The 26,601-nt window shown below is 38.0% G+C and overlaps 1 protein-coding gene across 2 annotated transcripts in view; it reads left to right on the top strand.

Annotated features, from left to right (window-relative positions):
• Positions 1 to 22,705, top strand: part of LOC126187834 (lysophospholipase-like protein 1) — a 66,947-nt gene extending 44,242 nt beyond the window's left edge. Inside the window, exons 2-4 of one of the 2 annotated variants that reach the window (XM_049929138.1) lie at positions 15,700 to 15,844; positions 16,319 to 16,434; positions 22,222 to 22,705. In XM_049929138.1, the coding sequence (XP_049785095.1) occupies positions 15,700 to 15,844; positions 16,319 to 16,434; positions 22,222 to 22,446 (486 nt within the window). In that variant the 3' untranslated portion in view covers positions 22,447 to 22,705. The remainder of the gene's footprint in view (positions 1 to 15,699; positions 15,845 to 16,318; positions 16,435 to 22,221) is intronic. The other variant, XM_049929137.1, reaches the window with a different exon arrangement.
• Positions 22,706 to 26,601: the final 3,896 nt, after the last annotated feature.

Raw genomic sequence — 26,601 nt, 5'->3', positions numbered from 1 at the left:
AGAATTGTGTACTGCTGGCCTGCCATCAAGTCATATTTTACTTCAAGTGCAAGGAGGATTGTTCAATCTTGATTAGGCAGTTTGTGACATCAGGTGAGAGATTGATGCTGAAGAAACTGAACATTCACTTCCTGAATTCTGACTACATTTTCTGCAGCATATTTTGCCACTGTTTGAAACTGCTGTTATAAAACTGGAAAACAACTCAGTTACCTCTGTTTAGTTGGACAGAATAATAAGCAATCTAGAGACCAGCATAAAATAAATTCTTAGAAAAAAAAGTTCATGAAATCATGGAAGAAATATCGAGTGCACAGAGGTTTGAATTTGGAAAATGCTGCAGTCTTTCTTGTCACGTTGCACTGATTATTTGTCCCAAGATTGACTTTTCTGAGAATAGTGTGTGCAATGTGCAATTTTTTTCCTTAAAGGACAAGAAGATTTTCATCTGCCATGGTAGTGTGTTTTAAAGGTTACATTAAATCTCTATCTGAATGAAGATGAACTGGACAATGAATTCTGTGATTTCCAGAATGCATTTGCTGGATTTGATAAACATAAAGCAAAAGAACAGTCTTGGGTAGATTTCTTTAAGCAGCATACCACAGTTGACACCCCCCCCCCCCCCCCACCCATTCCCAGTTAGTTAGGCTTATATCAAACACATTTTAATTTCCTATCAGTATCTCATTTGCTGAACCAATCTTCAGTGTGATGAAGAACCAGTGGTCAGAAGAAAGAAATTGGACCTCCATGATCTCAGTGAAAAGAGAACTTCAAATAAAATGAATCTTGCTGAAATTCTTGAATTTTATGGAAGAGAATGGGGACAGTGAAAGACTACTGAAAGCAACAAAGAGCAACACAAAATACGTCATCAAAGATACAAATCAGTGATCTTGTTACTGTGGGACATTTTCTTAAAGATTTTAAATCTGTATTTTTTAACTGAATTGTGAATTGAACTGATAACATTGCCTGTAAATGTTCATTAAAAATTCATTTAATATTCAAATGCCAAATCCATACATTACAAATAAGATGAGAAGGAGAACACCTTTTTTATTTTTGTTTTAACATAATATTAAAACAATTATTTAATGTTTAGAAATTATAGGTGCAGCAAACTGGGTACGTCACTTATGATATTTATAGTAAACTATCAGCTTTTTCAGGCAACTTATGACCTCAGAAGTTAAGTCGCATAGTGCTCAGAGCCTATCAGCATTTTCTTCATTTTGTATGATCAAGAAGCTATCCAGCCCAGGTTTCTTGAAATGTGTCATCCGTAGATTTGACAGCTAACTCATCATCTTTTGTTTGCTGTGATGTCACCTGCATGGTCATGGTGCATTAATACTCTATGAACACCCTGCTTCTGCAAGCCAGCACTTTGAAATGTGGAACAAATGCAACACCTTTCAGGTTGTTGTTGTTGTTGTGGTGGTCTAGAGTCCAAAGACTGGTTCGATGCAGCTCTCCATGTTAATCTATCCTGTGCAAGCCTCTTCATCTCTGATTAAATCCTTCTTAATTTGCTTACTGTATTCATCTCTTGGCCTCCCTCTACAGTTTTTATCCCCCACACTTCCCTCTGGTACTAAATTGGTAGTCCCTCAATGCTGCAGAATGCATCCTACCAATTGATCCCTTCTTCTAGTCAGGTTGTGTCACAAATTTCTCTTCTCCCAAATTCTATTCAGTACCGTCTCATTAGTTACATGATCTACCCATCTAATCTTGAACATTCTTCTGTAGCACCACATCTCAAAGGCTTCTATTCTCTTCTTGCCTAAACTGTTTATTGTCCATGTTTCACTTCCATACATGGCTACACTCCATACAAATACCTTCAGAAAGGACTTCCTGACACTTAAATCTATTCTCGGAGTTAACAAATATCTCTTCTTCAGAAATGCTTTTCTTGCCAATGCCAGTCTACTCTTTGTATCCTCCCTACTTATACCATCATCAGTTATTTTGCTTCCCAAATAGCAAAACTCCTCTACAACTTTTGGTGTCTCGTTTCTGAATCTAATTTCCTCAGTATCACATGATTTAGTTTGACTACATTCCATTATCCTCATTTTGCTTTTGTTGATGTTCATCTTATACTCTCTTTTCAAAACACTGTCCATTCCATTCAACTGCCTTTCCAAGACCATTGTTGTCTCTGACAGAATTGCAATGTCATCAGAAAACATCAAAGTTTTTATTTCTTCTCTCTGAACTTTAATTCTACTCCAAATTTTTCTTCTGTTTCCTTTACTGCTTGTTCAGTATACAGATTGAATAACATCAAGTATAGGCTACAACCCTGTCCCACTCCCTTCTCAACCACTGCTTCCTTTTCGTGCCCTTTGACTCCTATAACTGCCATCTGGTTTCTGTACAAATTGTAAACAGCCTTTTGCTCCCTGTATTTTACCCCTCCCACCTTTAGAATTTGAAAGAGAGTATTCCAGTCAGCATTGCCAAAAGCTTCCTCTAAGTCTACAAATGCTATAAACGTAGGTTTGCCTTTCCTTAACCTACCTTCTACGAGAAGGTTTAGGGTCAATATTACCTCGTGTTCCTACATTTCTCCTGAATCCAAACTGATCTTTCCCGAGTTCAACTTCTACTAGTTTTTCCATTCTTCTGTAAAGGATTCATGTTAGAATTTTGCAACCGTGACTTATTAAATTGATAGTTTGGTATTTTTCACATCTATTAGCACCTGCTTTCTTTGGAGTTGGAATTATTATGTTCTTCTTGATGTCTTAGGGTCTTTCACTTGTCTCAAACATCTTGCTCACCAGATGGAAGAGTTTTTTTCATACCTGGCTCTCCTAAGGCTATCAGTAGCTCTAATGGAATGTTGTCTACGCCTGAGGCCTTACTTTGACTTAATTCTTTCAGTGCTTTATCAAATTCTTCACGCAGTATCATATCTCCCTTCTCATCTTCATTTATGTCCTCTTCCATTTCCGTAATGCTGTCCTCAAGTACATATCCCTTATATAGACCCTCTAAATACTCCTTCAACCTTTCTGCTTCTCCTTCTTTGCTTAGGACTGGTTTTCCATCTCAGCTCTTGATATTCATACAGGTGTTTCTCTTTTTTTCCAAAGATCACTTTAATTTTTCTGTAGACAGCATGTATCTTACCCCTAGTGATACATGCTTCTACATCCTTACATTGGTCCTCTAGCCATTCCTGCTTAGCCATTTTGAATTTCCTGTCGATCTCATTTTTATATATTTATATTCCCTTTAACCTGCTTCATTTATTGCATTTTTATATTTTCTCCTTTCATTGATTACATTCAGTATCTCTTGTGTTACTCAAGGATTTCTACTAGCCATCCGTCTTTTTACGTACTTGATCCTCTGCTGTTTTCACTATTTCATCTCTCAGAGCTACCCATTCTTCTTCTACTGTAATCCTTTCCCTGGTTCTTATCAAGAGTTCTCTAATGCTCCCTCTGAAACACTGTACAACCTCTGGTTCTTTCAGTTTATTCAGGTCCCATCTCCATAAAATCCTGCCTTTTTGCAGTTTCTTCAGTTGTAATCTGCCGGTTGTAACAAGAAAATTGTGGCCTGAGTCCACATCTGCCCCTTGAAATGTCTTACAATTTAAAATCTGGTTCCTAAAACTCTGTCTAATGATAATATAATCAATCTGAAACCTTCCAGTGTCTCCAGGTCTCTTCCATGTATGCAGATTTCTTTCATGATTTTAAACCAAGTCTTAGCTATGATTAAGTTATGCTATGTTCAAAATTCTACCAGTCGGTTTTCTCTTTCATTCCTTTCCCCCAGTCCATATTCACCTACTACTTTTCCTTCTCTTCCTTTTCCTACTATTGAATTCCAGTCCCCCATGACTATTAAATTTTTGTCTCCCTTAACTATCGGAATAATTTATTTTATCTCATGATACATTTCATCAATCTCCTCCTCATCTGCAGAGCTAGTTGGAATATAAACTTGTACTACTGTTGTGGGTGCAGGCTTTGCATCTATCTTGGCTACAATAACGTGTTCACTATGCTGTTCATAGTAGCTTCTTCACATTCCTATTTTTTTATTCATTATTAAATGTACTCTTGCATCACCCCTATTTGATTTTGTGTTAATAAACCTGTCTTCACCTGACAAGAAGTCCTGTTCCTCCTGCCAACTAACTGTGCTAATTCCCACTATATCTAACTTTAACTTATCCATCTCCCTTTTTTAATTTTCTAACCTACCTGCCTGATTAAGGGATCTGACATTCCACGCTCTGATCCATAGAATGCCAATTTTGTTTCTCCTGATAATGGTGTCCTCCTGGGTAACTTGTGGTAGTAAACTGCAACAGCCATCCCACATTGAAGGCATGCAGCATCCATCAGTATCAGCTTACATTCAAAAACAGCAACAAGGAACCTCCATTTCTCAATTCCAGACTATTTAACTAATAAATGCTTTCAACTATTGCTGTCATTTTTCAGCTACTTAGACATTGGGTAACACATCACTTTACCAAAGTGATATGTTAAAAAGAAGACTGATATTCTGATTTCAGTGAAAATTTAAAAGAAATCCAAAGGAACAGATACTATGTAGCATCTTATATTTTTGTAGTCTGGAGTGTAATGCAGTATGAGAGCCTCTGCACAAGTCCACATATTAGTAGGAAAAGAATTTAGATCTTCAGTAATTAATTGCATTTCACATAATGAACAGGTCATTACCGCTAAATTCAGGTCCCACTACTATGTGGAATCGCAGAAAACAACTTGGCATGTATCTGCGCAAACAGTGCATTAGTGGTAGGGGCTGCTTGTGAATGACCACCGTGAGGTAGGGTAGATGTAATTTGATGGCTGAAGATATCAGTTGTATATATCACAAAATTTGTAAGCTACAAATAGCAAGTCTGCAAACAATCTTAGTGACAGCACTTCTAATAACTCGACAAATACAGATGTTCAGACTCAATAGTTCCCTCTAAAGTACTGATAAAGTTGAGTAAACAAAGTATGAAGCAAAGAAAAATGAGATTGACAGTGTGGTGTAAGAAGAAAATCTCATAAAACAAGAAAGGGGTAAACATTATAGTGTAGCATACAATGATGCTTATTTTGATAATGACAATGTAAAATAAAGAATTTCTACATCTACATCTAGGGAAGAATGATTGTTTGAATGCCTCTTCGTGTGCTGTAATTACTCTAATCTTGTCTTCATGATACCTCTGTAAGCAGTACATAGGAGTCTGTAGTATATTTCTAGAGTCATCATTTAAAGCCAGTTTTTGAAACTTTCTTAGTAGACTTTCGTGGATGGTTTATGTCTATCTTCAAGAGTCTACCAGTTCAGTTTCCTCAGCATCACTTTTGTAACACTCTCCCACAGGTCAAACGAATCAGTGACCATTTATGCTGCCCTTCTGTGTATACATTCAGTATCCTCTGTTAGTTGTATTTGGCACAGGTCCCTTACATTTGAGCAATATTCTAGAATAAGTCGCATATGTGATTTGTAAGCTATCTCCTTTGTAGACCAATTGCATTTTCACAGTATTCTACTAATAAACTGAAGTCCACCACCTGATTTGCCCACAACAGGGCCTATGTGATCATTACATTTCATATCCATACAAAGTGTTACACCAAGGTATTTAAACAATGGAAACTCCAGCTAGGAATAATAACAATGTAGAAAAAGATAGGTTAAAGCTGACACCTCAAGTTGCAGACAGCCAGAGACAATTAAAAAACACTTGCACATAAGCTTTCAGTCACAGCCTCCATCAGAAAAAGAAAGAGAAACACACATCATTCATTCACACAAGCAAGCACACCTCATGCACACATGATTGCCAACTCCCACATATCAGACCACTTTGTATGAGTTGACTGATTCCAGCTATTAACCACTGATGTTATACTCATAGTATATTACGTTTTTTCATTTTGTGAAGAGCACAATTTTACATTTAAAGCAACTTGCCAAACTTTGCACCACTTTGAAATGTTACCTGCAAAAAGTCTGAGGTTATTATTAATATTGTCTACAAGCTCATTAATATACAACATGAACAGCAAGAGTCTCAACACACTTCACTGGGGCACACCTGAATTTACTTCTAGATCTGATGATGACTCTCCACCCAAGATAGCATGCTGTGTTCTCCCTACCAAAAAGTCCTTAATCCAGTCACAAATTCAACTTGATACCCCATCTGATCGAACTTTTCACAGTAAGCTTAGGTGTGGTACTGAGTCACATGCTTTTCTGAAATCAAGAAACTCTGCATCTACCTGACTACCTTGATCCAAAGCTTTCAGTATGTTGTGTGAGGAAAGTGTCAGTTGGATTTCAGATGATTGATATTTTCGGAACCACATTGGTTGGCTTGGAGGAGGTCATTCTTTTCAAGATAGCTCATTACATTTTAGCTCAGAGTTCATTCTAAGATTCTGCAACAAATTTATGTCAGAGATATTGAACGGTAGTTTTGTGGATCACTATCCATCTTGTAGATGGGTGGTAACTCTGCCTTCTTCCAACTACTGGGCACAGTTTTTTGTTTGAGGGATCTATGGTAGATTATAGTTAGAAGAGGGGCTAACTCAGCTGCAAATTCAGTGTAGTATCTGGTAGGGATTCCATCAGGTCCTGGACCTGTGTTCAGTTTTACAATTTCAGCTGTTTCTCAACACCACTGACGCTAATACTGATTTCACTCATCTCCTTAACGGCGTGAGGATTAAATTGGGGCATTACTACTGGGTTTTTGTTTGTAAAGCACATTTGAAAATAAAGTTTAGCATTTCAGCTTTCACATTGGTACCGTCAATTTCAGTTTCTGTCTCATTCACCAATGGCTGCATGCTAACTTTGGTGCCACTAACAGCCTTTACATATGACTAGAATTTCCTTGGGTTTTGTGAAAGATCACTTGACAGTATTCTGCTACGGTAGTCATTGAAGGCTTCATGCATTGCCCTCTTGACAGTCAAACATGTTTCATTCAACTTGTCTCTATCTGTAGTCTTATGCTTTCTTTTATACCTATTATGTTGTAGTCTCTGTTTCTTTAGAAGTTTCCTTACAGTGACTGTATAACATGGAGGGTCCCACACATTATGAACTATTCTACTAGGCGCATATCTATCCAGTGCATGGTCAGCTATTCTTTTAAACTTGTGCCATAGTTCCTTTGCATGCTCCTGCCTTGTACTGGATTTTTATTTTATTTAATTTTATTTATTTATTTTTAATTAATTTTTTTTGAGTCTTCAGTCTTCTGACTGGTTTGATGTGGCCCTCCATGAATTCTTTTCCTGTGCCAACATCTTCATTCATAGTAGCACTTGCAACCTATGCTCTCAATTATTTGCTGGATATATTCCAGTCTCTGTCTTCCTCTATAGTTTTTGCCTGTACAGCTCCCTCTAGTACCATGGAAGTCATTCCCTGATGTCTTAACAGATGTCCTGTCATCCTATCCTTTCTCCTTGTCTTTTTCCACATAGTCCTTTCCTCTCTGATTCTGTGGAGAACCTCCTCATTCCTTATTTTATCAGTCCACGTCATTTTCAACATTCATCTGTAGCACCACATCTCAAATGCTTTGATTCTCTTCTGTTCTGGTTTTCCCACAGTCCATGTTCCACTACCATACAATGCAGTGCTCCAAATGTACATTCTCAGAAATTTCTTCCTCAAATTAAGGCCTATGTTTGATATTAGTAGACTTCTCTCGCCAGTGCTAGTATGCTTTTGATGTCCTTCTTGCTCCACCCATCATTGGTTATCTTGCTGCCTATATAGTAGAATTCCTTAACTTCATCTACTTTGTGATCATCAATCGTGATGTTGGTTTCTCGCAGTTTTCATTTCTGCCACTTCTCATTACTTTCATCTTTCTTTTATTTACACTCAATCCATATTTTGTTCTCTTTAGACTGTTCATTCCATTCAGCAGATCATGTAATTTGTCATGTAACTTTCACTCAGGATAGTAATGTCGTCAGCGAGTCGCATCATTGGTATCCTTTCACCTTGAATTTTAATTCCCCTCCTTAATCTTTCTTTTATTTCCATAATTGTTTCTTCGATTTACAGATTGAACAGTAGGGGCGAAACACTGCATCCCTGTCTTACACCCTTTTTAATCCAAGCACTTCATTCTTGGTTGTCCACTCTTTCTATTCCCTCTTGGGTCCTGTACATATGGTATTTTTACCTGCCCCTCCCCACAGCTCACCCCTATTTTTTTCAGAATTTTGAACATCTTGCACTATCTTACATTGTTGAACGCTTTTTCCAGGTTGAGAAATTGTATGAACATGCCTGATTTTTCTTTAGTATTGCTTCCATTATCAACCACCACATCAGACTTGCCTTTCTGTTGCTTTTACCTCTTCTAAAGCCAAACTGATCGTGATCAATAAATTCTAACTTTTCTTTTCAATTCTTTTGTATATTATTCTTGTCAGCAATTTGGATGCATGAGCTGTTAAGCTGACTGTGCGATGATTCTCACACTTAACACCGTGAATAGTCGTTTTGTTGCCACTTCCCCCAATGATTTTAGAAATTCTGATGGAATGTTATCTTTCCCTTCTGCCTTATTTGGTGTTAAGTCCTCCAAAACTCTCTTAAATTCTGACTGTAATATTGGATTCCCAATCTCTTCTAGACCGACCCGTTTCTTCTTCTATCACATCAGACAAAATCTTCCTCCGCATAGAGGCCTTTAATGTACTCTTTCCACCTATCTGCTCTCTCCTCTGCATTTAACAGTGGAATTCCCATTGCACTCTTAATTGCTTTTAATTTCACCAAAGTTTATTTTGACTTTCCTATATGCTGAGTCATTCTTTCTGACAATCATTTCTTTTTTGATTTCTTCATATTTACCTTGCAGCCATTTCATCTTTGCTCCTCTGCACTTTCTATTTATCTCATTCCTCAGAGGCTTGTACTTCTACATTCCTGAATTTCCCTGAAAATTTTTGTTCTTTCTTCTTTCAGCTGAAATGTTTCTTCTGTTGCCCATGAGCAACTGCAGTTATCTTCTTTGTGCCTGTGTTTTTCTTTCCAACTTCTGTTACTGCCCTTTTCAGAGATGTCCATTCCTCTTCAATTATACTGCCTATTGAGCTATTCCTTATTGCTGTATCTACATCCTTAGAGAACTTCAAGGGTATCTCATCCTTACTTAGTTCTTCATATCCCACTTCTCTGCTGCCTGTTGATTCTTTCTGACTAATCTCAGATACTTCAGCCTACTCTTCATCACTACTACATTGTGATCTGGGTCTATATCTGCTCCTGGGTACGCCTTACAATCCAGTATCTGATTTTGGAATTTCTGTCTGACCATGATGTAATGTATCTGAAATCTTTCTGTATCATCTGGCCTTTTCCAAGTATATCTCCTCCTCTTGTGGTTCTTGAACAGAGTACTCACTATTACTAGCTGAAGTTTATTACATAGCTCAATTAGTCTTTCTCCTCTCTCATTTATTTCTCCAGTCCATATTCTCCCATAACATTTTCTCCTACTCCTTCCCCTACAACTGCATTTCATTCCCCCATGACTATTAGACTTTCATCTCCCTTTATGTACTGTATTACCCTTTCAATATCCTCATAAACTTTCTCTATCTCTTCAGCTTCAGCTTGCAACATTGGCATGTATAACTGAATTATTGTTGTCGTTGTTGCTTTGCTGTCGATTCTGATAAGAACAATCCTATCACTGAACTGTTCACAGTAATACTCTCTCTGCCCTGCCATCCTATTTATAATGAATCCTACTCCTGTTAGACAATTTTCTGCAGCTTTTGGTATTACTCTACACTCATCTGAACAAAAATCCTGAACCTTTGCATTGCCCTTTTCAGATTTTCTAGTTTCCCTAGCATGTTCAAGCTTCTGATATTCCATGCCCCAACTCATAAAATGTTATCCTTTCATTTGTTATTCAATCTGTTTCTCATGATCACCTCCCCTTTGTCAGTTCCCTCCCAGGGATCCGAATGGGGGACTATCTCGGAATCTTTTGCCAATGGAGAGGTCATTGTGACACTTTTTTAATTACAGGCTACATGTCCTGTGGATATATGTTATTTGTCTTTAATGCAGTGGTTTCCATTGCCTTCTGCATCCTCATGCCATTGATCATTGCTGATTCTTCTGCCTGTAGGAGCAGCTTCCCACCCCCAAGGACAAGAGAGTGCCACGAACCTCTGTCTGCTCCTGTGCCATCTTTGACAAAGCCGTTGGCAGAATGAAGGTGACTTCTTACACCGGAAGTCTTCAGTCACCAATGCTGGTTATTAATCAAAATTTAAGCACTGGCAGGTTTCGAACACAGGATTTGAGGACGTTGTGATTACTAATCAAAGATGTTACTCCTAGACCTCAGGTTCAGTTTACTGAACAAATGTATCTTGTTTTAGTTGTTCTTTGTGCTTTTCTAATCATTGTTACCACAACTGCGCCATGATCACTAATACCAGTTTCAGCGTGGACATCCTCAAAGAGATTTGGTCTATATTTTACCATTAGATTGAATATATTTCCATCATGAATTGGATTCTGAACTATCTGTTCTAGAAAGTTTTCAGAGAAGGCATTTAGTAATGTTTCCCATGATGTCTTATCATGCCCACCACTAACAACATTGTTATTTTCCCAGGTGATTGTTGCATGGTTGAAGTCTTCACCAGTGATTACAGTATGACCGAGGAAACTACATACCAGCAAACTGGAGTTTTCTCTGAAGTTTTCTGTTACATCAGGAGATGAGCTTTGTGGCTGATAGAAGGATCCAATTACTATTTTATGCCCACATCAGCCACTGAGTCTTGCGCAAACAACCTCACAGGCAGCTTCAATTTCTATCTTTGTGGATTTGAGTTTCTTGTCTATTGCAACAAATATGCTACCTCCATTTCCCATTAGCCTAACCTTTTGGTATGCTTTTAAATTTCCCCCCAAAATCTGACTGCCATCAACTGCAGTTTTCAGCCAGCTTTGTGTACCTGTTATTATGTGAGCTTGACTGTTTTTCAGGAGCAGTTCTAACTGTGGCACTTTGTTGTGAATGCTTCGGCTGTTAACCACTAGGGTTTTAATACTGTCACATGTGGGAGTAATATCTTTTGATCTTACACTGACACTTCTGGGCTTTTTGTTGGATGCAGAATCACCTAATGTACAAAAAAAAAAAAAAAAAAAAAAAAAAAAAAAAAAAAAAAAAAAAAAAAAAAACCTCTTGCATGCATTCTTGCATCCCACACACAGTCAGCTACCTGGGTAGCAGCCTCTGATGTGTAGTGTGCACATGACCCTCTTAGGGGCACCCCTATAGTTCTAAAACCATGATGCAAGTCCAGGAAGTCACAGTCCATCTTGTCACAGAACTTTTGAAGTATCTGGTTCACTCCTTTCACTTGACTCAGAACCAAATGGCCAAGATCAGTTTGGTGACAATGCTTCAAATTGTGAGCCTTGTTGAAACTCTGTGCACAGTGCTGGTCTTCTCAACCTTCTGTTCTGGTTGCTAGAATGATCCAAGTATGGCCTTGGAGCCCAGACGAGAGGCATCATTTGTTCCAACGTGCATGAAAATCTGCAGTTGCTTGCACTCTGTTTGCTCAGTGGCTTCCAGGATAGCCTTTTCAACAGGGCGACTGGGTGTTGGGGCTAAGGAGGAGGCTGGGGTGGGGATGTGGAGGGTAGCAGGGTAGGGGTGGGGGATGATAAAGTGCTGCTTGTGGGAGTGTACAGGGATGAGGTGAAGAGAGGGTAGGGCAGCTAGGTGCAGTCGGATGGTTAGACGGTGGGCAGGCCTGGGGGGAGGGGAGGGGTTACTGTGAGGGGGACAGTGGGGAGGAGGAAGGGTGCGGGTAGCAGGCATGGCAGCAGAAAAGGAGAGAAGAAAAAAGACTGTGGGTGCATTGGTGGAACAGAGGGCTGTGTAGTGCTGGATTGGGAACAGGGAAGGGAGTGGGTGGGTTAAGGACAATGACTAATGAAGGTTGAGGTCAGGAGAGTTATGGGGATGCAGGATATACTGTAGGCAGAGTTCCCACCAGTGAAAATCAGAAAAGCTGGTGCTGGTGTGAAGCATCCAGATAGCATAGGCTTTGAAGCAGTCATTGAAATGTAGAACATCATGTTGGGAAGCATGCTCAGCAACTGGATGGTCCAGCTGTTTCTTGGCCGCAGTTTCACCCTCAGTGGTCCCCACGGTTTATCCACCTCCATTTTCTACATACAGTGAGTCCATTGAGGAATGGGATGCATGCAAGAAACATCTGCGACAACGCTTTCAAGCTTTTAGGATTACAGGCACTATTTTTTGTTGTGCCTTGTTCCCTTCATGGATATCGCCAAGAATGTACGAAGTCTTATGTCATCTCACCCCTTTTCAGACTCGGTCTTCTTTAACATCTGTGAACTACTTTCGAAGTACTATTGTAAGCGCATGCATGCTATTGCATCTTGGGTTGAGTTTTACTGCTTTAGGAGGCAACAACATCAATCATATTGAGCTCCATGGGTTTAATTGTCATTGTCATTTTATGTCTGATGTGTGTAAAGAGCCATATGCTGATCAGATGGTGATGCTGATCAGATGGTGAGAGGTGCTATATCATTTGTTTAGCTCTGGATTGTGAGGTGGTAGAGTGTGCCCTCCATTGTGAAAATCCGCCCTTCTCCTAGGTTTTGGGTATTGCACAGTCATTTGAGGTGTCACAATCTGTGGGTAACCAAATTGAGTTATGGTTAGTAGTGTCAGCAATCCTCTAGATCAAGCTTCAGATAGTTTGCAGGAGGAAGACATGGTCACAGCGGTCCGCACACAATCACAGCATCAAGGCTGCTGGCCTCGCTCCCAGCAGCAACTGCACCAACAAAGTAAACAGGCCAGTAACCAGCAACATGTGTTACATGCTCCCATCTTGTCCTTATTTTTTCATTAACCACGAGTGTCCAGAATGCCCAAAATGCTGAGCTACCTGTCATAATTTCAGAAAAAAGGTCACATTGCTTCTGTTTGTAATGCAAAAATTCAGCACAACAATCCTGATATGGATATGGATGTAAACATTGTATCAACTATTTCTGTTGCACCAAACAAGTTCACTGATGTTATGGTTTTTTGTAAAGTTCTGTACATGCAAGTAGATTCAAGAGTTGTGATAACCTTATTAAACTTACAAACTATATCGACTTGGGCTCCCCTGCGCTTCTTCCTGTGTCTTGAAAGTTGGAAAATTACAATAAACAGAGTATTCCTATTCTCGGCCAGTTCTCTGCTACAGTGACCTACAAGTCAGTAGTCTGATCACTTACATTTTTTATTGTAAGTAACACACTTATGGAGAATCTTTTTGGATTAGATGGTTTTAAATTGTTGGTTTTACCATTTCAGATGAAGTGAATTTAGTGTCTCAACAGGTGCCGTACACACAGTTAGATGCATTATATTCTGAGTTTTACTCTTTGTTCTGTTGTGGATTGGGCTGTGCCAACAATTTTCAAGTGCTTGTTAGCATTAAACCTTCTGCTCAGCTCCATTTCTTCTGTGCCCATCTGATTCCAGTGGCACTTAGGGAACAAGTCAATGATGAATTAGATCATATCATGGAATCTGGCATTGTTCAGCCTATGGCATCAAGTGAATGGTCTACCCCCTTAGTTATAGTAAAGAAAACACCAGGTCGATTACACCACTGCAGTGATTCTAGTTTCTGTGAATGCACAATCTATAGTGGATACATACCCGATACTGCACCTTTATGAACTGTTTGCGAAGGTATCAGGTGGTCAATATTTCTCAAAAATTGACTTGTCGGTTGCCTATTTACAACTTCCTTTAGATACAGAGCCATAACATATGTTATATGTGAATACCCCTTTCGGACTGTACCAGTACTTGCAGTTGCCTTTTGGCTTTGCCAGCACTCCCGCTGTTTTTCAACATTTTTTGGAACATCTTGTTGTGCAAACTATTTGGATGATATTGTAGTTTCTGGTGCCTTCACTGAGGAACATATACAAAAACTCTGTACTCTTTTTTTTCTGTCCTCCAAATGGCTGGGTTGAAGTATAATTTAGAAACATGTCCATTTTTGCAACCTTCTATCATTTGTCTTGGGTTTGAAGTTTCTCAAACCACACCATCAACATGTTTCTGCTATTGTGTCGCTTCCATGCCTTATGTCTGTCAAAGAACTTCAGGTTCTTCTAGGCAAAGTCGCCTACTGCCACAAGTTTTTGCCTGGGGCAGCGACAGTTGCACAGCCGTTATATGCTTTGCTGCACAAAGGGGCTCAATGTCTCTGGTCACTGGCTTGTGAAACCACATGTTTCATGCTTAAGACCATGTTACAGTCTGTGCCCTGCCTAGTGACATACCATCCAGGCCTACACTTTGTCCTTGGAGTGGATGCTTCACAGTAGGGGTTGGGGGCACCACTGGCTCATAGATTTCTCCGATGACTGTGGGCGGCCTATTGCTTATGCCTCAAAAATGCTGACTTTTGCTCAAACTAGGTACTCTCAGATAGAAAAGGAAGCTTTGGCCACTATATATGCTGTGAAGAAATACCATGTTTTTCTCTATGGTACCAAATTCCACATCGGGCATCACGTCACCTGCTGCTGCCAGTTCTCCACTCCAGTGCAGGTGATGTCATGCATCCTCAGTGCTCAAACTAGCAGTTCCTCTATTGCTTCTGACACCACTGTCAGGGATTCTGTCACCCATTCCTGAGCAACTGCTGATACCAGTATCATCAGCACTGCAGCACCATCACTATAGCCAATGCCCAAGGTTGACACGGAAACAGCCCTGGCATCACCAGTGTTGTCATGTGGTTTGGCACAAAAAGGTGGGTGCAGACTGCGTCTGTGCCTGAAGCACTTCAGACCATATGGTCCAGTTGCAGCATGCCAACTTAACCAGAGCCCAGCAGACAATGACAGGATGAACATCTCAACAATCTGTAATCTCTCTAAGACAGGAGGAATGCAGTGATATGTGTGCGTACTTTCAAAACTCACTGTGCGTGTGACAGTGCTGAGTCACCTGCAGAGAGAGATCACTGTCAGAACAAGCCACAGTCCCCAGTGCTCAGTTCTCTATGTGTATTGCTACAGCTCTTTGTGTACATAATTGGTTCCTGCTGAATGTTACTTAAATACTGTGTTCAAGTTGTTAATGCTATTGTGGAATAAAGTTGTGTTCAGTCTACTGCTTGTGTTGAACTTATACCTAATTACAACAGTTTCCTTTGCCGCTTGCTCAATGTACAGATTAAATAACATCTGGAATAAGTTGCAATCCTGTCTCACTCCCTTCTCATCCACCGCTTCCTTTTCATGTCCCCTTTTGACAATGTTGACTGGAATACTCTCTTTGAAATTATGAAAGTAGGAGAGGTAAAATACATGGAGTGAAAGGCTATTTACAACTTGTACAGAAACCAGATCTCAGTCTCTGGTATCCATCCTGTAATCTGATGTTTTCCTGTCAAATCAAATACTTCAACAAGTAGAATCAATTTAAAGTACCATACAATTGGGCTATTTATTATAAGACCATAGCTATTAATTGCTCACTTAGTGTCATAATCCACTTGTTTCATGTCTTGAATATAAAAGTAATTGTCATTTCATCTGTGTAATTTTCAGCCCAGTCATGTGTGGTTTGACCGTGAAAATATTTCTCCTGATGTACCTGAACATCTAGACACAATAGAGCCAATGGGAAAAGAAGTAGTAAATTTGATTGAGAAGGAAGTCATGTCTGGAATTCCTCTTGAACACATAATAATAGGTATTTTTTATATAAAGATTCTTTCCCAGAGCAGTACATGTTTGTAATTAACCTCAATGTCCAATAATGCATGTATAAAGTTTGAGAAAGAAATTTTTTGCATTGCTGTGTATTTGTTTTCTAAACTGTGAATAATATTAAGAAATTAAGTGCTATATAATAAAACTTCTGCTACAAAATAAAACCTCTATAAGCCAGAATTTAATTCTTATTGAGATCAATAACTTTATCACTTACTGAAAATCTGTACCCACAAAATGGTGTCTTATTAAAGAAATTCTCAGTATGTAGTTATAATTAGTATAAATACAGTGGCTTCATTAAATGAAATTCTGAACACACATAATATGTTTTTTTCTGAAGTGGCATTACGTAATAGAACTCAAGTAGTTAATGACTGTATTAAGGAAATATATAGGGATGTTTATTATGAAACATTCAAAGTACTAATTTTTTGGACGACTCTTTCTTAAGGTGGTTTTTCAATGGGAGGAGCAATGGCCATTCATGTTGGATACAGGTTGAAACCACAGGTGGCAGGAGTTTTTGCCTTGTCGTCCTTCCTCAACTACAATTCAGTTGTTTATAAGGTAAGCATGGATTTCAATCATAAACTGCCAACTAAATGTTATCTATAATCCATCTTGTTTGCAAATTTTTTTTTATTCATATGACCAGTTTCAGTTCATTCAGAACCATTTTCAGATCTGATATTTCAGTAACCCGTCCAAATCCAGCAATTTTCACATGCTGCGTCAGCATGTGAAAGTTGCTGAATTTGGACAGGTTACTCCTGTAACTCAAATATCAGATCTGAAGATGGTTCTGAATGAACTGAAACCAGTCATATGAAAAAGGAAAAAAACTGCAATCAAGGCATTATACAATCACTGATTGCTGCAATCCCATCAGACTGTTTTTGCAAAAAAGGACAACTAAATGAATGAGCATAGAACTGCCATACCGCGTATTATGCAGCAAATAAAATGTAACTGGTAAAATATACTTGATACATTAATCATGTAAAATTAAAGTTGAAGGCTTAAATGATTATTGCCATTATCTTTGTTGCCTAGAGTTGAGTTGTAATGGTATATCATATTTTATTGATCTCAGTGGCCATTGTTGTTGTCCAGTATTTAATAAAAAATGACCTCCAGAGTTTGTGATCATACTTGTATAAGTGTGAGTGCCCAGTAGGTGACCAGTAGTCTTGACTATGATGTAGAAGTGGGACCAGTTTTCCATTTTTGAGTTTCATTTATATTTCTGCAGTTACGCTACCAATGCTCTACTTCAATTCACATACAAGGAATAGACACTATCCAAGTTGAAATACGAGGGATAGTTATAAAGTTTTAATTATCATCTTAGAAAAATAAAGTTACATAATTAAGTTTTTGCTTGTTGACAGGGTACATGTGTGCAGTCCTGGTACATGTTGAAATTCCCATATCATGGTACCTGGTTGTGAACATGAGCAAAAAGGTGCAGCCTATCTCCACTTTATCTGTGGACTGCACCATGTTATTTTAGTTTCTCTTGTGGCATGTTCAAGTGCTGTGATGTGGAGATTTCAGTGTGTGACATTACACTGCAAGTTTCAATTGCTCGCATGTATACTCAGTTGAGTTTGTGTCACACTACCACAAGTCATTGCATTCCATTTAGTCCTGCTTTCTGTGGGAAGATGTTCATGAGGTGGGTGCAGTTGCTTGAGCATTGTCACTTTTCAAGACAGATCCACCATAAAAATGTTGGTCCAATACTACATAGCTCTCAGGTTAGCCTTAATGGTCATGATAGGTGTTCGACATCTGTAAATGTTACTGGTCCAAAATATGACTAACCCACTTCCCTGCTCAACCTGCGGAGGACTGCATGCATGAGATATGAATTGGTACCTAGTTGTGTCCAACCTTTTATGTTGATCATCAAGCAACAGACAAATCCTGCACTTGTTGGTAAAGAGAATTTTAGGCTCTTGACCCAAGTTCCACCCCAGGTGTTCTCTTTACCAAATGTCTTTGTACTCTGTGATGGTGAGGGTTTGTACTGTTGTTTGTAATGGATGCATCAAAGCCATGTTGATTGTGTGGAAACAGCTGTGTATTTTCTGGATCGATACAACCCTCTGTGTTACCTCTAAAAAGACAATACACAGTGCTGTTTGTTCTCCTTGGAGACTTATGAGCCATAATTTGTAGATAATGACCCTCAGCTGATGAGAAACCACTATGAGGCATACCTTCAGTGTTTTGTGTCTCACAATTATGGTTGGATGTTCAAATAATGTTTCTGTGGTGTACAACAATTTACAGGCAACATCCCATGCTGACAACTTTTCTCACCAGAAGGTGACAGTGTGCATATGGTCTAAGACTGAAATTTAACTTTAAGGTCTGTTGACAGCATAACAAGACACTTTTTTCTTTCTGTGACTGGAAACCCAGTATACACTACTGAACTGCACTCAGAATACCGGCCTACTTTTACAACTTTAAGCAAATGCTGTATGTAGGGATTTCCTGTGATGAAGAGAGTATTGAGTAAAAGATGTTCAACAATTTTTTTGAGCAGTTACATGATGTCTTTGCTCCCATCTAAAAATATAAACCACCATACATAGACACCACCTCAGCTGAAGGCATTCTTTTGATGGATGTTTTGTAACTGTTAATTTGTTTCAGCTTCTTACAAACTCAAAATGTGCCTGAAGTTATTTGCCAGCTAATCAGGGACTCATGTCTGAAGAGAATGTTTCCTCATTGCTTTGTAGTCCAGTGTGTGTCCTGCTAAATCCACAATAAAAGTTATTTGGTGCTTTGAGCAACAAGCAGTGTACCTATAGCTGATTATGTGCCTTACAAAGCACTATCATAAAGCCTTCTGTGTGCAGTACTTAATCGTATCATTTTCTGATGATTCAAGCAAGGATAGACCATAATTTCAATGGCATTGTGGTCTTCTTTTGGTGTATAACAGATAGTGTTTGCCATGACTATTCTTCAGCATCCTTGGTTGGACCTTCTGGGTACCAACAAAGTAGGTGGCACAATGGTTATGACACTGAATTGAGATTCAGGAGGAGCCAGGTGAAAATCCTTATCTGGGCACAAAGGTTTATATTTTCCATTGTTATCCTAAATTGATTAAGCCAAATGCCAGGAGAGTTCTTTAAAAAGGACATAACAAATTTCCTTCCCCTGCATTGTCCACACTAGCTAGTGTCCTGTCTTTAATGAGTTTGTCACCCATGTGACATAAAACCCTACCAAGTCTTCCTTCTGGATACCAGTACCTGCATTAGAAAACATTGTTGAACAGCAGAAAGACCGAACATTTAACCACTTGGTGACATCTTCCTGAGTTTGAGCTGAATGTAGTACGCCAGTGTCACACCACTGCACTTCATTTAATAAATGTTTCCTCTGCAAAAACCCATGGAAGTAGGGTGGAAGAACATTTGCCCTCTAGCACTCACCTTCATGCAAGGCCACTGGCAGCGAGTAAAAGTTATCTATACTGAATCAAAGATATTGGGTGTGCTATCATTGCCTCCAGTGACATTCATGCTGGGTTTTTAAGTCTGTAGGCAGCCAGGTCCTTGGCCCTGTATGTGAATGTATGTATTGTGGTAAGAATAAGGACTTGTGCAGTTAACTAGATTACGGTTATTAGTATTGATCACCCCCATGCCCCACCAGCATTCATCTGAATGAAATCCTTTATAAAATGTTGTCATAAATGTGATCTCCAGTGTTTCTTTACTATTCCTGCAGGGAGAAGAAAACCTTGTCTTCCATCAGTTGTAGTAGTGTTTGGTACTGTTCCTGGAAGTCTGTGTGTGATATCTGAATGAAGAAATAGTTCTGGCTGATGCAGACAATTTTCTTCTGTCAGAGCACTTTTCTTTGGCTGTGCAGCAGAGTGACCAAACATTGATTGTAGGACTGCAGCAGATATCCAGCAGATACCAGCTTTGCTTGGCATGTTGCAAACGACAATGATGGCAAATGGAGTAACTGTGTAATCAATCATGACTGACAGACAGCAAGGTGTAGATGTACATACTGTTATAGAACAAGTACATTAAGAAATTGGGTGGTTAAAAGCAGATGCAAACGATATGAAGGAAGTGAGTCAAGTAAATAACAGCCCTTGGAGTATGACCAATGAAAGTGCAATGGACTCAACAGTAGTTAAGAACTTTCCTTTGATCACTACAGTTCCAGTTTCTCAGGGAAGAATGACTGAGGATGTCCTTGTGTTTTTTATTAGACTGGAGAATGCATCAACTTCAGGATCCATGAATTACTCTGACAGAGTAATTCTAAGAGCAATCAGTACACACATTACTGTGTCAGCTGACTTCACATGAGATTACTGGCAGCAAATAAAAGCTGTCCATGTGGAATCCAAGTTTTTGGGCATGCTGTGATCACATCCACAGTGGGTTTAAGTCAGTACACAGCCAGGACCTAGATTGCATTTTTTTAATGTATGTATCATGGTAAAAATAAAGACATGTTCAATTAACTGAACTGTGGCTATAAGGATCATTGTCGTGCTCACTCTTCATTACCCCACACCCCACCACTGCTTATTAAAGAACTGCATCCACATGGAAAGCAGACTCAGTGGTAGCCATTTGTTATCACTTAAATGATCTTCCTCTCTCTACGGAATATTGTAGATTCACCATTTTCGCGGATGACACTACACTACTTATTGATAATTCGGAAGATAAGCTTGAGGTAACGGCAAATAAGATTTTAAATGAAACGGTGAACTGGTTCAACATTAATGGTCTTATTTTAAATTACTGTAAAACAAACTACATCCAGTTCCACAAAACAACCAAAGATGAGGAAATATTTGTAAAGGTAGGTGAGCAGACAATAAACAGGGTAGATTCCTCAAAATACCTAGGCTTGCATATTGATAGCAAACTGAATTGGTCCAGCCACATCGTGGATCTGTGCAAAAGACTAAGTTCAGCAACATATGCATTGCGCATTGTTTCTTCTTATAGAAATATGGAAACCATGAAGTCAGCATATTATGGTTACTTTCATGCAATTATGGCATTTGGAATTATATTTTGGGGAAATCAGCCACTGGCTAAAAAAGTACTGTGTGTACAAAAAAAAGCCATAAGGATCATGTGTGGAGTCAATCCTAGAGCCACATGCAGGAATCTTTTTAAGAAGCTTGAAATACTTACATCCACTGCGCAATATATATTCTCATTGATGTGCTTCATAAGGAAAGAAAAATCCATCTTTAAGCTGAATAGTGCATATCACAGTCACAATACTAGAAGGAAACATGATATCCACTATGAACAGCCAAATCTAAGTATGGTGCAGAAAGGAGTCCATTTCAGTGGCTGTAAGATTTTTAATGCCCTCCCTTCAAGAATTAAGTGTTTGGTAGATGATGATCTCCTGTTCAAAAAAACCTTAAGGCAGTTCCTATTGCAAGGATCATTTTATACATTAGAAGAGTTCCTGAACTACAGTGTTTAACATCTCTTGCATTGTAAAATGCAAATGTATGCCCAAATTTGTATTTGTAATACTGAATATTTTTATTGTGAACATATATTTTGCAATATTTATTTCTTTGTAACACTTATTATTTTGTAATCTTTATCTCTCTCTAAAATGTATTTTTGTAGTGGGACCTAAGTTACTGTTCACTGTTTTTTGTTTTGTAATCTCTATCTATATCTAAAATGTATTTTTTTTGTAGTGGGACCTAAGTTACTGTTTTTGTTTTGTTTTATGTATTACCATAAATTCCAGCCAAAAGCTTGTAAAATTGACACGTTCCATATCCTGTGATACTGTCACAACATGGATCACCGGAACAAGAGATAAATAAATAAATAAATAAATAAATAAATGTTATATGCACGGTTTGGTCTCAGTTGCTTCTAACCATATGAGCACTCATTGAGTGCGCAAGCAGCTGTGTCATTAATCAGTTTAGTGTCTGGCATCTTTGGCAACTTCTGTCAAACTATGTGAAGTTTATTCGCCCTATCTCTTGCATACCACAGGACAGCATGCTGTCCTAGTCGTCTCCTCTTTTTCTCATAGCATAAACTGTCTTTTTTTTAATTTTTTATTTTTTATTATTATTATTTTTTTATTTTGAGTATGCAATCGCTAGTTGTCTACAAATGATACAAATTACAACACTTTTGGTTTGAATGTGGTAACTTTCTACAACACAGCTGTGGTAATACACCCAACTTCTGTCATTTATTTTCTGTTTCCTTGAATTATTACTGTTTTGCAATTTTTTTCCTTAATTTATGAGAACCTATGTGTAATGTTGACACTGATTTGTAATGTAACTTTTTTTAGCATTTGGAGAACTACAAGGAACAGCAAGAATTCCCACCTTTGTTTATGTGTCATGGTGATAGAGATGACCTAGTGCCCTTGACATGGGGTGAAGAAACCTTTAAGAATCTAGAGAAACTTGGTGTGAAGGGTCAGTTCCACACTATCAAGAATGCATTGCATGAACTAAAGAAGCAAGAGCTTAAAGCGTGGAGTGATTGGGTCAGAGAACGCGTACCTGAATAAATGACTGGTTTTTAAATGTATTGCTGAAGGATGTAGTTTTGTATAAATTGTTGCTTGACAGACAATAACATTGTTTGTTCCAGCAGAACATTTTTGTACATTATTTTTAAATGTTATATAAGATTGTATGTATGCTAGAAACTTTGCGAACTCACCAGAGGCACAAGTACAATTTAAGTGTGTAACATGTATATTACATTATTCATTAATTTGGGAGCCACTGAAAATGTAACAATAAATAGTGAGATCAGTGAATAATTTGTATCTACACCTCTTTCTAATATTATTTAAATTCAGATACTTTATTTTCAGGAGTATGGATTAAGCAAAGAATGATCCTTTTATTCAATTTCTAGGAGGGTTTCAGTAATGACAATCTCTGGTTCTTTATAGAAGCGTTCACACTCACTCACACTGTCAATAACCTTTTAATGGCTACATGTTTTATATATTTTTTCAAATTTTGTCATTGCTATACTATTTTTATCTTCTACAAATTACCTGGGTTCATTTCAGAAGATAAGTATTGATCATTTGTCACATCAATCCATACAAAAAGAAAAAAATACATATGTTGCTTGTTTAAAGAGCTTATTTTGAAAATTGTTTGAAATAATGACTACTGGTAACTCAAGGCAAGATACTATGGCTAAGATTTATGCAGACCCACCTTCCAGTCCCTAGAAAAAGAATCTTTGGAAACCAAATCTTCCTCATGCAGACAGAGGTATTCACTCAGTATTAGTCTGAAGAAAACCAGAATATGTAATTAATATTGCCTAGTAGCAACTGCACCCATAATCATTCATTATAAAATCTCAAAATTGTTTTGTTGTTCATTACTAATCTAACATAATTCACCCCCCCCCCCCCCAATTTCTCCCATCCACTCATTCTCAGCTAAGGTCATAAGTCCTAGGTCCACTCATGTTTGTGCTCTCGTTAGAAATAACTGTAGCCATAGCAAACAAATTATTGACTGCATAGAGAGAGTGGTCAGTGGTTCATGAACCATTTTATCTAACATGTCAGTCCACTCTGTAAAAGTTGTTTTTAAATTACTGGTGTTGAAAATGATTGAAAGTAAATGCTTAAAGATAGTGAATAAATAAGTTTAAAAAAATATGATTACCAGAGTAATATGAACTGGCTACTGAATTATGTGAACTCCTACTGAGTTTAGTCGTCGACTCATTACTGTCCTTGCTCTGTGTTAATGAGCTATATCATTTTATTTGCATCAAACCAAATTAGTTGTTATGCAGGTGGTACAAACATTATTGGCAAACCAAGAAAAAAGCATCAACAGAGAAAGTAATACACAATGTTTTTGTTAAGTTAGAAACTGATTTTGAACAAACTGATTAGCTTTAACCATTGGAAAAAAAAGAAAAAACCAGGTGATCCACTTATGTACTTTCAAGTATATCCTACTTCCTACTAACGTAATTTGTCCAAATAAAATAATAAACTGAGTAGGAAGTTTTAAGTTCATGGGAATGCGTATTAATATAAACTTAAACTGGAGAAAAAACAACTTGTAGTGCACCTGATAAAACATTCAGATTCATATCCTTTTACCATAACAGTTGTTGCCAATTTTGGTGCATAGAAATCAGTAAGCTAGTATTAGTCCAGTCACTGATATCCTGTTGGGCAATAGTCTTGGATAATTTCTCACTTAGGTTAAAGGTATTCATTACACACACACACACACACACACACACACACACAAAATTGCAGTTATGTATGAGGTTCCCACATATACATCTTGCAAGCATGTTAACAACCTCACAGTACATTTATTCACTGATGCAATTTGTAGTCAACAGTCCATTGTAGTGTGAGAGTAATACAGTTACTGCTGCAAATACAATGCTACGAAGAAAATGATCTAAACTTTTGTTTACTGACTCTAACTTTGTCACAGAAAGAAGAAAATATACGCTTTGAAAATCTGCCCATGGGAATATATCTGACAGATGCAGAAGCATTTTCAAATGAAGATTAAAGTTGTTCTGTCCCCAAAAACTTTTTCTATATCATAGAGGAATTCTTGAATTAGCCACTTAAATGAGTACAGTTGCAAAATATGGCACATTTGGTGGGGAACTTGTATTGGTCTTGTGATTCTCAACTGCTAATTTATATCAAAGCAGTTAAGTGCTTTGTATGTGCCAGTTGGTTTTATGGAAACAATGCAGTGAGACTTATTGATATGGAGACATAACAGAATGGAAAGAGGAACTGTCGTGTTTGGGCTTGCCCGAGACCACACTGCAAATGAAGTTGCCCAATTTGTTGGTGTATTGAAGCATAAAAAGATGCAAGAACAGTTCTTGTAGAAAGATCCTACTTACAGGTGTTGTGGCATTCAGACTTGTTAGATGATGTGATCCACATGGTTGTGAGTTATTAACTTTTAGCACCTGAGTGCAACTTTTAGTTTCTTTTCCAAGTATTCCAAATAGCATAGCAGATATGCAGTGTGAACCAATGGTGTAATAGATTAATTTATTTGCCATGCATGATCCACCAGACACTAGGGGTATCATTAATGCTATGCCTCATGAGTAATATTCAGATATGTCAGAGATGTAGAAATAATGCTGCAAGCTGAAAAATATGCCACTATCAGAGGATGTGCTTATAACAGAAGAAATCTACCAGCATAGTAACAGGTTGAAGGGTCAGCACAACACTCAGCTGATTACTGGCATGTTAATGAAGTACTGCTGCTATCAAACTAACCCGGAGTTAAGTCAGTATTATGAACAGGCTAGACTGCTACTCAGTCTTTGTGGTGGAGATGTTGTGTTACAGACATACACGCCAAAAGACCGCTAAACATATGAGCTTTTGGCCAAAAGGTGCGCTTCTAAAGTAGACAACACACATTCATTCACTGCCTTGGCGGCTAGAGACAGTGGACACGGGTGTGTGAGTTGGCTTATGTGTATGTGTATGTGTGTCCTCTACTTTAGGAGAAGGTCTTTGGGCTGAAAAATCATATATTTAGGAGTCTTTTTCATTTTGCCTATCTGCAATCCAACATGTCCACTGTATGGTGAGTAGCAGTCTTCCTTATCATAATATTGTCATTATTCCATCCTGGTTTTCCATTGTTTAATTTAACCCAGAGTGAAGAGTCAGATACGCAAATGACGAGGACTCAATCCAAGACTAGCCCTAATGTTATGAATTTTACTATGGGCAATGCCTAGGCTTCATATAATTCAGTAGCTTCAACTGCTGTACCAGCCAGTTCACTTGAATTCAGTGATAATTTTTAAAATGTTTATTTATTTATTTATATATTTATTTATTTGTTTGTTTGTTGTACATCCATCTTTGACCTGTTACGTGCAATCGCTGTCATAATGAGCAATTTAAAAATACTTTTACAGTGGAAATTGACATGTTAGAACAATATGGTTATGTATTGTATAGTACTATTACACTAAACAGTACACAGTTAAACAACAAATTGAAAGATACAATAATTCTTATGAGTTAAGTAGTAATTTAGATTATCTTGTGAAGAGTTTTCAAACTCTTCCAGTATGTAAAAAGCCTTTTCTTTCAGCTGTTTTTCTGTTTTATTTTTGAAGAAATTTAGTGAGACATGACGTGCATGTGAAGATAATGTATAAAATAGCTCTGTACCATATATTAGTAGACTTTGGTTTATTGGTAGAGTACTGCGGAAATGCACTCAGTCTGCATAGAAAGGAGAATACTTACAAGTAGCTCCTGTAACACATCCTAGAATATTGTTCAAGACCCATACCAAATATGATTAACAAGGGATATTGAATGTATACATAGATGGGCAGCACAAATTGTCATAGACTTGTTTGACTCGCGAGAGTGTCACGGAGATGTTGAAGGAATTGATCTGGCAGACTCTTGACGATGCATGGAAATTATCCCTAGAAATTCTACTAATAGAGTTTAAGGAACTGGCTTTAAATGATGACTCTAGGAATATAGTAAAAACTTGACAAGATTAAATTAATTATTGTACATGAGCAGGCATTTAAACAATTATACTGCCTGTGCTCCTTGAGAATGGAACAGTTTGCAGAGTATAGATGTAGGTGTAGATATATTTCTGTCTTTAATGATTGATAGGTATTAAATTGATGTACATAC

This window comes from Schistocerca cancellata, chromosome 5, assembly GCF_023864275.1.
Source record: "Schistocerca cancellata isolate TAMUIC-IGC-003103 chromosome 5, iqSchCanc2.1, whole genome shotgun sequence".
In the NCBI taxonomy this organism is placed as follows: Eukaryota; Metazoa; Arthropoda; class Insecta; order Orthoptera; family Acrididae; genus Schistocerca; species Schistocerca cancellata.
This window is presented reverse-complemented; position numbering and strand designations above follow the sequence as displayed.